Genomic DNA, 14,971 nt, shown 5'->3' on the forward strand with positions numbered 1-14,971 from the left:
ATAGATGTAGAGAAGAGACTAAGAAAGAGAGAATAGTGGAGACAAGAAATAATGATATGAAATGAGAAAGAGAGAAGATATAGAAATAAAGAGAAAAAGAAACATAAATAGAGAGCGGAGATAAATACAAACAGTGAGGTAGAGATAAAGAGATATACTTCTGTGAATTAATTATTGAATTTAGATTATAATGTGTATTACTGGCTGATATATAAATATACTGTGTGCTCAATCTTGTCCTGATTTCTCCTTGAGGTTTCAGATAAGTTCAAGACGTCAACTGGAATTGTGTTGATTTCTCCAAAGAAACAAATATCTCCAGGATTCTTTGGACATTGTGTCATCAGATTTCTTATAATCCCTAGACGCATGGCTGGACTGGCTATATGATCATTCTGGCGAATGCGCTGGTGGGTCCGCCACAAAATGGCCCGCATTGAATAAAAAGTATGGCGTGTGCAAGTTTTGTTTCTTTGAAAATGGCCCATGGAGCGTTTGTTTGGTCTCTTGCCTTTTGACAATATCTCTACAAGTCAGAACTTCATGGAGGAACCTGGGTGAGTGGAACCTGAGTGAGTGGAATCTGGGTGAGTGGAACCTGAGTGGGTGGAACCTAGGTGAGTGGAACCTGAGTGAGTGGAACCTGAGTGAGTGGAACCTCGGTGAGTGAAACCTGAGTGAGTGGAACCTAGGTAAGTGGAACCTGAGTGAGTGGAACCTGAGTAAGTGTAAACTGAGTGAGTGGAACATGAGTGAGTGGAGACTGAGTGAGTGGAACCTGAGTGAATGGAACCTGGGTAAGTGGAACCTGGTTGAGTGGAACATGAGTGATTGGACCATGGGGGGGAAGTGGATCCTGGGTGAGTGGAACCTGGGTGAGTGGAACCTGAGTGGACACGGATATAAAAAAAACCCCGGCTCTAACGATTTTCCAATAAATTGTATAATTGATGTATATTGCTGGGAATTAAATAGTACTAGCACGTTGATCATAACAGGGAAACTGTATGTGTGTAATTTTTCAAAGTATACAAATAGATACATTTCATTTTATTTTATACCAGGTCTAGATCTAGATCCGACATTGGCTTTGGAAGGACAACCAATAAACAAACATTTTTTTTTGCAAACGTCACTCTCATCTGCTGATCTGTGCCAGATTTTGAGGACAAATATTGCGTAACATAAAATGAAGTGCTCTTGAGTAAAGCCATTTGGTTTAGAAATAATAGAAAAACGCGAAGTCAAACGAACATTCTCCGGATATGAACAGTTATAAATAGGCATGAAGTTATTCTGCGAGGAACACTATGCACTAAGTGGCGACATGGGCGTAGAATATTGAATATATAAAATATAGAGATTGCATTTTATTTAAATATACTATATATATATTATATATCTTTTTTTTCTACAAAGCTTATATCAACTCCCTCTGTCTGTCTGTCTGTCTGTCTGTCTGGTAAAAACGTTTGTACACGTTATTTTTCCAGCACCAAATCTCGAATCAAGCTGAAATTTTGTACAATTATTTCTTTTACCTGACAAAACAAGAATTAATAAAAAAAAAACAACTAATTAACTATTGGTAATTAATTATTATGTTTGGTAAATAACAAGGGAAAAAATTGTACTTGACTAATGTGATGGTTTATATATTGCTTTAAAGCGTCATAGCAAGGATGGGGATGCCTGCTTTGACGTAGTGTGTCGAATAGGAAAGACAGGGAGCATTTCCCATAGGCAGCAGCCTCTTTGGACAAGCCAATTTATCTGACTTGAGAGATGAATTCACCTAATAAACACAATCGACATCCCAACAGCAGACAATGCATGCGAAACATGGAAGTCATCTGCCCAAATTGAGAAAAAAATAAATGTGGCTCAACAAAAATGGCTAAGACGGATTTTAGGAAACAATTACACAGATCGGGTCTCTAACAAAGAAATCCTATGCCGAACTTGGAGTCGACCACTTAGAGTGAGTTTGTGACCAATCTTCACCTGAGGTTTGCGGGACATATCATCTGAATCGATCCGGTAGAATGAATTTCACAAAATAAAATTTAAAAAAAATAGATCCAATATAATAAAAATTTCTGTTTTAAAGTTATCACCCTTTGTTACATGAAAAAAAGACGCTTTATACGTTTTATATACTTTGTTAAATTTATATACTGTATATTATTTCTCATTACAAGAGTTCTAGTTCTAAATCATTCTTTGACAGTTTACTTCCTGTTCCGAAGTAATGTCGGGATAGATCTAAAAATAGAAACGGTAATGCCCAATTAATGTACACGACCGTTACACACACATACAAAGGGGGAAAATGTGCAAGCTAAGAGCACAAGAAATTGAAAAGAAACCTCTAGTAGTCTCCCAAACGTTTTAAACAGTAAGGCTTCTAGTTTGTTCATACTTTTGATTTTTGATTCTATTTCCGGCTTCTCCTGTTGCTGACCGCCTGGGGAGGGGGGAGTGGTGGGCAACGGAGATGAGGTCAGTGGTGCTATGAAGTACGAGAATGGAGGTCAGGTAATTATAAGTACCAAATTTTTTTTATCTATGAAAAAAATATCGTGGGGGTAATCGACAATGGGGTTTAGAGGTGTGTGTGGGTGGGAGGGGGGTGGGACGATCCTCCGGAGAGCTTGGCTTGCGTGAGCAGCACCGATTAAACCGCATAAGAAATAATTTGTTTAATATCCCTGGACACTTTTGATCAGCTCTTCTGAAGTTTTGAACGAGGCAAAAAAAACGCGGGAGATCATTTTCATTTGCATGAGCTTTGTTTTAAGACGGCCAGCACCGGACGAACCGGATATCCACATGATTTTTTTAAATTGTCCATCTTTTTAAATTGTCCATCTTTTTAAATTGTCCATCTTTTTAAATTGTCCATCTTTTTAAATTGTCCATCTTTTTAAATTGTCCATCTTTTTAAATTGTCCATCTTTTTAAATTTTCTTTTCTTCTTTTTGAAGTTCATCAATCCATAATAGTTAGTAACCTTCTCCCCCCGTTTTTTTCGCCCAAAACACACACAACGGTAGGGTGCTCATGTTGTGTACTATGTTTAAAAGTTTAAAGGAAAGTAGACAAGAATGCTTCAATCACAAACTGCAGTTAAAGATAAAAGTCGAAGTACTTCTTAAAAGCTTGAACCAATGTTGTTTAATTTATGCTCTAAATGTCATTGAGTATAATTTGTATTCTTCGGCGTAATCTCCTTTTAGTTTTTTTTTTTTTTAGAAAATATATAATACAGACGACAAGTTCATTTGAACTTAAAAGTTTTGTTCATATTGTCTGAAACTAGTTTAGAGAATTTTAATCTGATACCCACTCCCTCCTTTCCCCTCGAGCCCAGAAAAATTTCCAGAGGTCACGCCAACTCCAAATTTGAGAAAAGTTGATGAAGACATAGTGCTTTGAAGTCGAATTTGATTGGCGTGTCTAGATTGAAGCTTCCGGTAAAGTGAAATGATTATTGACCTTGAAGAGTAGAAAACGGATCACAATGTTTTCTGTCTACTTTTTGTTTTTTAAATTTGAACTTCTTTTTTTTGGTGTTTATTTCTTTCTTGGAAAAGAAAATTAAACGAAGCCATTTTTCATAAAACTTTATTTGTTGAAAAATTAGCATTACAAATAGCATGACTAACACGAGGCGTACTCGTCAATGTTACGAGAGAAGTTAAAAAAAGCAATTAAATTTCCCCTTTCTATGGGACAGATGATGTAAAAGTAATTTGTTTCAGTGGTTAACAAGGGTGTCATGTGGCCAGCACAATGACCTTCACTTTTCACCAACTATAGTCAGGTACCCATTAGAGTTGGGTGGACTCGGGGGCGCCCTAAAAATCCCGAAATTCCAAATCCCAGTCTTCAGCTAGATTCGAAATTCATCGAGAGCCCAGGACCCCAGGTTCGGTAGTCAAGTGATTAACCAATCAGCCACCGCGCCCCCTTTATTACTATGAATTTATTATTGAATTTTGATTTACCTTTACCTGTCTCTTAGCCCGGTGGACTGTTGGGGCACCACGCAAGATTTGTCAACCGTCTTCCTCCATTCCTAAATGTCTTTTGGATTAGAATGTGTATTGTTGATTGAAAATTCTGTTACTCAACCTACGTTAAGATCGCTGGCATACATTGAACATTTCTTCACCAGATATTGAATATTCTCATACTCACTATGAATAGCGAAAGGACACATTAATAAGCTATGTTCTTTTTTTTTTATATTTATATTAGCCGGATATTATATAGTGCGTCCTTGACATTGTTTAGCTTATCATGAAAATCTCCAGCAATTTCTGAAAATACCTCCTTCAATCGCAAAGCGACTATGGATCATCTCATGGAAATGAGATGAATGCCTGGGCATTAGCTGTGGTCGTTACGATGTCGCCCACACATCAGTTCCCCTCTCTCCACGCAGCTGATGTATCCGTAGGATCGGCAGTGCTGATACAGTTTGGGGTCAGCGGCATCGCAGGTTCTGCCAGGGTGTAGCGCTGGGTGCTGCAAACTGCCTTAACGTCGCCAGCTCCTGATTTGTCCTGAGAGTTGACTCCCGAAGCCTTTCCCATGATTGGGTATAGTTGCAAGGCAACAGAGGTTTGAATTCAGAGTTTTCCTTCTAGATGGGTAGCCAGCCATGGCTAACGAGCATTTAAAACCCCAGTTCCGTTGCAACAATTGCTAAAAGACAATAATTAATTACATTTACAACAATTGTTGAAAGAGAAAAGTATTATTGTGCACTTTTAAGGGAATACTAGCTCTGGATATTTACTACATCAATCAGGGCCGGTTTTAGCAGTAAGGGTTATTGCGCAGGGGGTGGGGGCTCTCGTGGTATTAGCAAGGGTAGCTCTATTTTTGAAACGGGTTGCAGTCTCTTCTTTTGACTTGAGATACGTGAATGGGTTAATGACATTATGTTGACGCAGTTAATGCTCTCATGATTGGGGCCTTTTGATTTATGATGATATTCGACATTCACGCAAGGTGAACAGAACAAAATAGCTCTAATACGATATGATACAGCTTTCCCTGAGACCTTTGTTTATGTCGTTGATAACATGTACAGAAGAACTGGGTGACCTGGACTCGATATGTCGGTATCAATAAACGATTTTGTCATTAAAGATTGATCGATTCGGTTATAATTTACTGTTAAAAAAAAACAACAACAAAAAACGACATTATGTTTTAACTCTTTCATTCCTGCCTTAAATAAACAAACAAAAAAACAAGAACCTCATTAAGACCTTGCTATCTGTAAGGCAGATGTAAAAATCGTCTGTTTCTGTTGCTGGTGGTTAGTGAGGGTGTTATGTGACCAGCACAACGACCATTCGTTTTACTTTCTTTAACTTTAACATTAGACTTAGGTGGGCTTAGGGACGCCCTTATATTCAAGAAATAAAAAAAAAAACTAGTCTTCATGAACCGAGACTCGAACCCGAGATCACTTCTTGCTCACCTCTCAGTCACAATGTCCCCATGTAAACAAAAACGTCTTTTTTTAAGTCAGATTTTTTTCTAGTTACACAACAAAACAAAGTGACACAAGACTTCTGAGGGCGCAGTCGTCATATTGGAATGTTCCACAATATATGCTTCATCGGAGCCAAAACATATGATTTGGTATAGTACAGAAAACAATGTGAATTCCAACTGTCATTTTTTTTCCAGAAAATTGTTTACATTAACTTTGTTATACTCAACTTGCCCCAATGTAAACAGGAATATTAATAAGTCAAAACAGTAATGATATCATGTATGTGTGATGGCTGATAATGTTTTGTAATTAAAACGTGTTAAAGCTTTTAAAACATAGATATAAAAGAGGTACACAATTATTTGAATACATTTTCTTTTTAAGGCAATTGTAAATAACTAAGAAAGAAACATTAAATCAAACAGAAAAATAAATCTGTGTTCATTTGGAGCAGTGAATTATACCATCGAAGACCAGTCTAAATACTTTCATGCTTGAGATTTCCTGACATGCCCTAACACAGTGTTTCTTTGAAAGAAATCTTCATATATTATACTCCATGCTAATATACAAAGTTACAACACAGGCCACACGACATCTATCGTACATACCATTTGCGGAAGTGGCGTATGACTTATCAAACGGCATGGCGTTGATCGCACCTTGTTTTCGGGAATATCCGATAGACGTCGCACCCTGAACTTGCGTGCAAAATGCATGGTCTTTTTCGCGGCTAGTTTGAGAGCAATTTTGACTGAGGAGGCAAGTCCTTGGATAAATGTGAAATTGCTCGAGAACCACACTGACTTTGTCTTTAAATTATTTTGTGATATTCATTTATTCGTAATCATTGACAGTTTAGTTTTTAATTTCATTGTATAAATAGACACAACATATACAAATCTTTAATCTGGTCAAATGATTTATTTGAATCCTAGAACAGAAAAGAAACCAAATTTGACATTAGAATTCGTTATAATTTTTTGAACGTTTAATCACTCATCAAAAGTTTACACCTTGCATTAATAATTATCATTACTAGTCAACTTCTGTTGCTGATACAGATCTGTCACATCATTGGAACATTCCTCAGCGGGCACTGCTATTTGTGTTAAGGGGACTACAATGAATTCTGTTTTCCTTTAACGAATCTCAATCCAGTCAGTGCCGGGTAAAAAAAGCTAGTACTTTATGACTGAATTAGCACACTGAGGAGGATCAAAGATTACATATTATAATTCATCTAAGCCTTATGTCACCAATAAAACTGGCGTTCGTTTAAAAAGAACAACTCGAGATTGTAATCGTGTACTTTAGCGTCTTATATCTTATAAAAGTACGGACGTTCCTTCAAAAGATAAGATAATTACGTCTTATGAGATAATTTTCTACATCTCTTAAAAATGGTCTGGTTTTTTAATCTCCAGGTAGAAAACTTGACATAAGTAAACAAAAATAAATAAATAAATAAACACGTATCGTATTACAAAAGACTATTTTAAAAAGTCGAAGTTATCTTTGTTACAACAGTAAACCATGTTCTCCAAATATCGGACATTTCTTACTGCGAGTTTCCCCCAAGAATTTTTTCACTTTTTTTTTCTTCACTACAATAAATTTTAAACTAAAATTAAACGTGTATCATCCGGTGTGCAGCAGCCAGTCAGACGACATCCACATATAGATGGAGACACCAGCACAAGACTCTAACGCAATGCTAACGAAAATGTCATACAAAAATTAAAACCATAGAAGACGACAAAGAAAAAAAAAACCCAGCCACCTCCTATATTATCTGTCACCACCCCGTCAGGTAATGCCTAGGTTTATTTTTCGAATCAATAGCACCTGCACGAAACAAAGCGAGAGAATAGATCATTGCCTACATGCCGGTGACATTTCGCGGCTAAGTATATACCAATATAGGTGGGCATTTAGGCATATTTTTAAATTCCTATTGAATGCCCGATTTGTTAAGGCATGTGCTCAAGATGGGTGCAAGGAGCGTCAATGACTCCAAATAGCAAGGTGACGGTTTGCAAATGTAAATAAAATGTTTGTTTCTGTTATTGTAAGTATGTGTTAATGTTTGTCTCTGATGATCACTAGTCTGGCATTGCCACACGCGAGGACACCACTATTTGAGAGTTTTTACAGTAAATTTATGTCGAGTTTATGTTGGTCTAGTTTATGTCGTTAGCGGAGTTGAGCTTCAGAGCGATGGATCTATACGAGACTGGTCTTCTACTGTGCTCTCTCTCTCTCTCTCTCGCTCTCTCTCTCTCCTCTCTCTCTCTCTCTCTCTCTCACTGCCTTCCTGAGCGATCGAAGAATTTAACTTTAAAAATAAAATATAGACGGATAGGCTTTCTTTTGTCAAGCAAATAATGTGTTCTACCTATGTATGTATGTATGTATGTATGTATGTATGTATGTATGTATGTATGTATGTATGTATGTATGTATCTATCTATCTATCTATCTATCTATCTATCTATCTATCTATCTATCTATCTATCTGTCTGTCTGTCTGTCTGTCTGTCTCTGTCGATCTATCTATCTATCTATCTATCTATCTATCTATCTATCTATCTATCTATCTATCTATCTTTCTATCTATCTATCTATCTATCTATCTATCTATCTATCTATCTATCTATCTATCTATCTATCTATCTATCTATCTTTCTATCTATCTATCTATCTATCTATCTATCTATCTATCTATCTTTCTACGGTTCCTCTTCTAAGCTGGGTGAGACAGACATTATGACTTATCTATCTATCTATCAATCAGTCTGTCTGTCTATCTTTCTTTCAATCTATCTATCTATCTATCTATCTATCTATCTGTCTATCTATCTATCTATCTATCTATCTATCTATCTATCTATCTATCTATCTATCTATCTATCTACGGTTCCTCTTCTAAGCTGGGTGAGACAGAGATTATAACTTCTAAAATATTGGCTTTTTCTTTGAACCTAGGAGTCTTAAGTTTGAACCCAGTCTAAAACTGGGATTTTAATCTTCGGCATTTTCAGGACGCTCCAAGTTCACCCAATTGTAATAGGTACCTGGCATTCGCTTTGGGAAGTAAAGCCGGTTGGTCATTATGCTGGCCATATGACACCCTCGTTAACTGTTGGCCGTAGAAACAGATGAGGTTTACATCATCTGCCTCCGTAGATCACAAGGTCTGAAATGGGGTACCATTACATTATTACACAGCCTCTCAGTCTCCATATTATTTCTCTCTCTCTTTTTCGTTCAGAGCACTCGATTTCACCTAATGGCTTTCTTAAATGCCACACACTCTCTCTCTCTCTCTCTCTTATCTTATATATTACAGACGTTACTTCTTACACATTTCATGTGTCAATCTAGTTATGCATATTAATCAATGACTTAAATTTGTTGGTTGAAGTCGTTTTCCTGGCTGATTCAGGCAACTCATTGCAATCTCTAATGGCACTAGGAAAGAAGGAGCACTTGCATGAATTAGTTCTAGCGTATGAAATAAGAAATGCGCCTCTATCTTTGTGTTTTTCTGAGTATTTTATTAGGTTTAGTTTTATATATTTTTAAATTATGGTTTAGTGTTTTATGTATTATATCTACTTTACTTTTTGTGATTCCATGTTGAAGTGTCTCTATGTTTAGTGATTTTACTAATGGCGTTACTCTAATAAAATTGGAATATTCGTTTATTATAAATCTCAATGCTCTATTTTCTATTTGTTCTGGTTTCTTTATGTTTTCTTGAGTCGAGGGGTCCCAAACAGAGGATGCATATTCTAATATTTGCCTAACTAAAGTGAAATAACACTTAAGTTTTATGTTCTTGTTTGATTTGTAAACATTTCTTTTATATGTTTTTGCTTTGATTTTTTGTTCTCTCCCTTTCATACTCTTGTTTATTTTCATTTATCAACTTCTCCTTTTGTCACTTTCTCTTTATTCTGTCAAACTCTCAAGTAATTCATACTTGGTTTAATATATTCATATTTCAACAACCAAAATAATTTAAAGAAAGAGTTATATTATAATGAGTGTTATTTTTCGTGGAAGAATGACAGGAGACAGTAATCTGACGTATCCTTATGTGAAGGTTAGAGCGTATCGCTATAGATATATTAGTTTCCTTGGCGACTTCTTCAGCATTTAAGATGGTTAGAGATTAATTATTTGTCCTAAAGGTCACCCACTTCTTGGCCCCGGAGATCTAAGAAAAGTCAATAGGCTTCCGGCAGTTTCGATGGGAAAAGGTTGGGGGGGGGGGGGAATACACCAACACACAAAAAGGAGGGAAGAGGTTGTCACGATAAAACTGGGGCGCGGGAGGGTGCTCAAAGCACATTGCGCAATGCCGTGGATCAGAGGGCTGTTCATCAACAAGAAATCCCCCCCCCTTTCCATCTAGGCCTAACCCCCCCCCCACCACACACACACTCACACACATTTTGTTTTTGTGTGGGGGTCCAGTAACGAGCTCTTTTACAGATTGAAGTCCTCCGAGTGATGGACGGATGCCGTGACCAGTGGCTCGCGTGACTGGCCAGGACAAAGCTGATGAAATTTCATTTATGACAAGGAAGGACATAAAAGAAAGAAAAAAAAAAGGGGGGGGGGAGGTAAATGTGATGAAACAACTTATTGTAAGGGCAGTGTGTGTGTGTGTGTGTTGGGGGTGAGTGTAGTCTTTACCAGGGATTGTGTAATGAGGTGGGCATGGGGGGGGGGGGGCGGCACAGGTACTGGTGATGGGGAGGATTTTCCTTGTCATATTGATATTATTAGTGATGGCTGTTCGGGAAAACCCAAAGCCTCAAGGATGAACATTCATTGATCGACGCTAATCAACTCTCTAGTGGAATTTCCCGATATTTCTATACGATTTTGTTTTTGTTATTACCCTTATTAGCGATTTTCATTTATGGCGGGAAAAAAAAAGAAATATTAAGTAGCTCGCTTTTTTAATGTATGCGGTGTTAAGAAAAAAAAAATTAAAAAAAAAAATTCTTTGATAATCTCTCTGCACTTTTTAGTACTGTTGAACCGCAATTTTTCATTCTTTTTTCCTTTTCTTGCTCAATTTATATCATTCCTCCTATCACCTTCAAACACATCATGGTTTAAAAAAGAAGAAGAAAAAAAAGGTGGGTAAACAATAGTCTTGAATAGATCGATATTCCTAGAGATTTGACAGTTAATGTAGGGCCTACCCCATAGCTTTTGGAAAAAAAATAGCTGGCTAATTGGCCACACAGGGAAAACTCTGGTTAGAATTTTTGAAAATATAATCATTTTAAAATTAAATTTGGTCTGGAGATCTAGACGTATTACCTTGTAAACACGTCTGTGGAAATTCCCGATTTATTCACTATAGAGTTCACTAACCAAATAGACTTCTCTTATCTTATATATTACAGGAGGTATCTTAAACAAAAAAATTAAAATATATGGAAATAAAAAAAATAATAATAAAGGATCTAGTCATGCATGTTAACCAATGACTTAAATTCTGCCAAGTCACTGTTTTTCCTGGCTGACTCAGGCAACCCATATCATGCTGTAATAGATGATCAGGAACACCGCCTTATGTACAAATATGAGTAAACTAGAGTGTACTATACCATATCTGTAACTAGATCCACTATTCTAAGATACAAAAAAAAGATAAAATGTAGTTATTACTGTAGAGTAGGTAATCCATATAACAACGGAGCCTCCTAACCAAAAACCCAAATAAACAAGCTGACCCCCTCCCTTTTTTTTTTATGTACTCTATCGAAAAGGGGTGGGGGGTGGCAGTCGACTTAAATCGTCTTTTGATTGGTCGTCTACTAGCAGTAACAGTTTGACCTTTTCTCGTTAGATTGGGGAACAAGAAAGATCAATCAAAGGCTCCGCAATCACCTCGTCTCCCCTCTCCTGCTCTCCCCACTTCCCCCCTTTCCCCAGCACTCAAATAGCTTCCTCTTCCAAACCTTTTCATTCAAGTTAGAAATAAAAAAAAAGAAAAAAAATAAATGCGAGAGAAAGAAAAAAAAAAAAAGAGTTGTCCTCGATTCGTGAAAGAGTGGCTGCCCTTTGCAGAGCACAGCATCAGTACATGCTGTTCGGAGCACTAGCAGAGTTGGTATTACGTAATTTCCAAAGACTATCCTAAAGGCGTTGAACCTCATAAGAAAAAAAAAATTAATTAAAGTGCAGTTAAGTTCGTAAACAAACAAAAAAAAAATCAGATCGAGGTTGGGGTGGGGGGTATTCTATAGCTTGGCCTCATTAATCAATAATTGTCAATCAATACAATGGGAATTCTATGTCGCTGGAATTTCCAAAGATGATTTGTTTAGGGCTGAACATAACAAATGAAATGAAAAAACAAAAATGTAAAGAAAGGCATAAATTAAAGAGTGACAGAAACATACACTTTGGGTTATGGGAGACATTAGAACAAGAAGCTTTGCAATGATTTGCAAGATTGGAGTCACTTCGTGTTCACAAATTATTTCCCAAGTTAAAACTGAATGTTTCGTTCGGATATAGATAATGCTCACCTTTTTTTGACTTATTGACTAAGACAAATGACGATCAGCTGTAAAAGACTCCTCACTGATGATCTTACGAGCCTTCCCCCCCCCCCCCCACAGGGCCGGATTTAAGTAGATGCCGAGAGAGGCCCCTTGGCAAGATTTCTGTAGAGGCCCCTACACTCTTTCGAAAGATTTGATAAATTCCACTTATGAATACAAATATTTATATCCAAAATCATTCTATATTTTAGAAGACAGATACAAATTTCCTCTAAATTTACTCTCACTTTCCTTTTTTTTTTATTTAATGTTTAATATTCAAATTGAAATTTCAAAAAAAAAAAAAGTGTATATGTTTGTGGAAGACGCACTGCCATAAATCCGGAGCTGTACCGGTATCTACATACTCTGAGCATGCGACAAGACGAGCTGAGACTTCGTAATCACAACATTGTTACCACACGGCGTTTTTGTCAACAGCGGCATTTAACCTAAAAAGAAAACCTCAGCACTCGGTTGGATGGTTTCTATGTCAGCTTTCTCCGAATTCAAGCACAACGGATAGAAGATAGCCTCCGATCATTTTACTTCTTCAGATACAAGCGACAGATACATAATGCTGTAAGATACATAATGCTGTAAGATACATAACGCTGTAAGATACATAACGCTGTAAGATACATAGTGCTGTAAGATACATAACGCTGTAAGATACATAACCCTGTAAGATACATAGTGATGTAAGATACATAGTGCTGTAAGATACATAACCCTGTAAGATACATAATGCTGTAAGATACATAATGATGTAAGATACATAACGCTGTAAGATACATAGTGCTGTAAGATACATAGTGCTGTAAGATACATAACCCTGTAAGATTCATAACGCGGTAAGATACATAACGATGTAAGATACATAACCCTGTAAGATACATAACCCTGTAAGATACATAATGTTGTAAGATACATAATGATGTAAGATACATAACGCTGTAAGATACATAGTGCTGTAAGATACATAGTGCTGTAAGATACATAACCCTGTAAGATTCATAACGCGGTAAGATACATAACGCGGTAAGATACATAACAATGTAAGATACATAATGCTGTAAGATACATAATGCTGTAAGATACATAACGCTGTAAGATACATAACCCTGTAAGATACATAACGCTGTAAGATACATAACGCGGTAGGATACAAAACGATGTAAGATACATAACGATGTAAGATACATAATGCTGTAAGATACATAACGCTGTAAGATACATAACGCTGTAAGATACATAGTGCTGTAAGATACATAGTGCTGTAAGATACATAGTGCTGTAAGATACATAATGCTGTAAGATACATAAAGCTGTAAGATACATAATGATGTAAGATACACAGTGCTGTAAGATACATAACGCTGTAAGATACATAATGCTGTAAGATACATAATGCTGTAAGATACATAACCCTGTAAGATACATAACGCTGTAAGATACATAACGCGGTAGGATACGTAACGATGTAAGATACATAACGATGTAAGATACATAATGCTGTAAGATACTTAGTGCTGTAAGATACATAACGCTGTAAGATACATAACGCTGTAAGATACATAACACGGTAAGATACATAACACTGTAAGATACATAACGCGGTAAGATACATAACGCTGTGTGAATGCATGCTAGACTTCTCATTTCCCCATAGTTTGACAAAGCTTATATCAACTCTTGTCTACTTTTTCTGATTCAGCTAGTGTACATTGTACGTTGTTTGTCCCTCTGCCCAATTCTCGGACCATGCAGAAACTGTAAAGTGTAGCACACTGCACCTAAACAACATAAATCGAACATAAATGTAACCAATTAATTAATTAATCAGTGACAATTAATTATTTCGTTTGATATCGAAAAAAGGGAAATACATTCTACACTATTGAGATATATGACTGTACATGTGGAGTTCTTTTCATCCAATAAGCTTGCTTTTATTTTTTTAAAGTTTTTTTTTATTTATTTTGCTTGTCTATTCTTCTAGCTTCTTTATATTTATCCTTTATTTACTACCCGCTTGATCGCCCGACGTCTTTCTGACACTTTCTGGAAATAATCTTTGTAGGGATGTCTTTGCATATTTTCACCATCTTAATGATTAAATTGTTCCACCAACGTATTTACTTCTCTTAAAAATAATCAGTTCACTATCAAATCCTTTTTTTTTTTTTTGCATTGAAAAATTTCTTCCATGTAGGTAAGTCCACATAGCGTCCTAAATGTCACTTATATATGACATTTAAAAAGTCATTCCTTTGACTTTTCTCTGCAACTCAATTATTGAAAGGTTATATTTCTTACTAAATTTTATATAGCCTCAATCTTTCTATTTGAAATGTTCAATTTCAAGGCTGAAGACCAACATCAGGAAATGTCACTGACGGCTTCGTTTTATTTCTATGTCCTTAAAATGTTAAAAAGAAAAATATATGAAATATAAAAAAAAGGTTTCTATTATTTTAGTTTTATCAAGTAGTTTGGATTAGTTATGTTATTAAATTTCTAATAGATCTAGACTGGCAATAATAAAACTGAGTGATTATGAATATTAAAAAAAAAAGTTTTTGTATTCTTTTGGAGCTTTCTCAATACGCTATGATAGAAGGGGGTATTTGTGTGAAGGTTAGAGTGATCGCTTTTTAAATGTAGTTTATGAAAAAAAAAAAAAAGAATTGTACCACTTGCATTCTAACTGGAGGACTCAAGCCTCCTCAAGCCTGTGTACTAAACACTTTGGCAGCGAAATGCTTATTAAAATAGAAGTTTTTATAGTTATATATTGTTAGTTACACAGTTTTGAGATTTAACCTAATTCTCTACTCAAAGTATAAATGGGACTAATTCAACTTACACCACC

At 36.1% G+C, this 14,971-nt stretch overlaps 1 protein-coding gene across 2 annotated transcripts in view; it reads right to left on the bottom strand.

Moving 5' to 3' along the window:
* Positions 1–14,971, bottom strand: part of LOC106054147 (regulator of G-protein signaling 3-like) — a 174,718-nt gene that overhangs the window by 97,954 nt on the left and 61,793 nt on the right. The window contains exons 1-2 of one of the 2 annotated variants that reach the window (XM_056042550.1): positions 7,084–7,269; positions 6,130–6,452 (exon numbers count right to left, since the gene is read on the bottom strand). The exons of the other annotated variant lie outside the window; for it this stretch is intronic. Coding sequence (XP_055898525.1) covers positions 6,130–6,237 — 108 coding nt within the window. The 5' untranslated portion in view covers positions 6,238–6,452; positions 7,084–7,269. Of the gene's footprint in view, positions 1–6,129; positions 6,453–7,083; positions 7,270–14,971 lie in introns of those variants that run through there. 2 annotated transcript variants of the gene reach the window in all.

This window comes from Biomphalaria glabrata, chromosome 9, assembly GCF_947242115.1.
Source record: "Biomphalaria glabrata chromosome 9, xgBioGlab47.1, whole genome shotgun sequence".
Lineage (NCBI taxonomy): Eukaryota > Metazoa > Mollusca > Gastropoda > Planorbidae > Biomphalaria > Biomphalaria glabrata.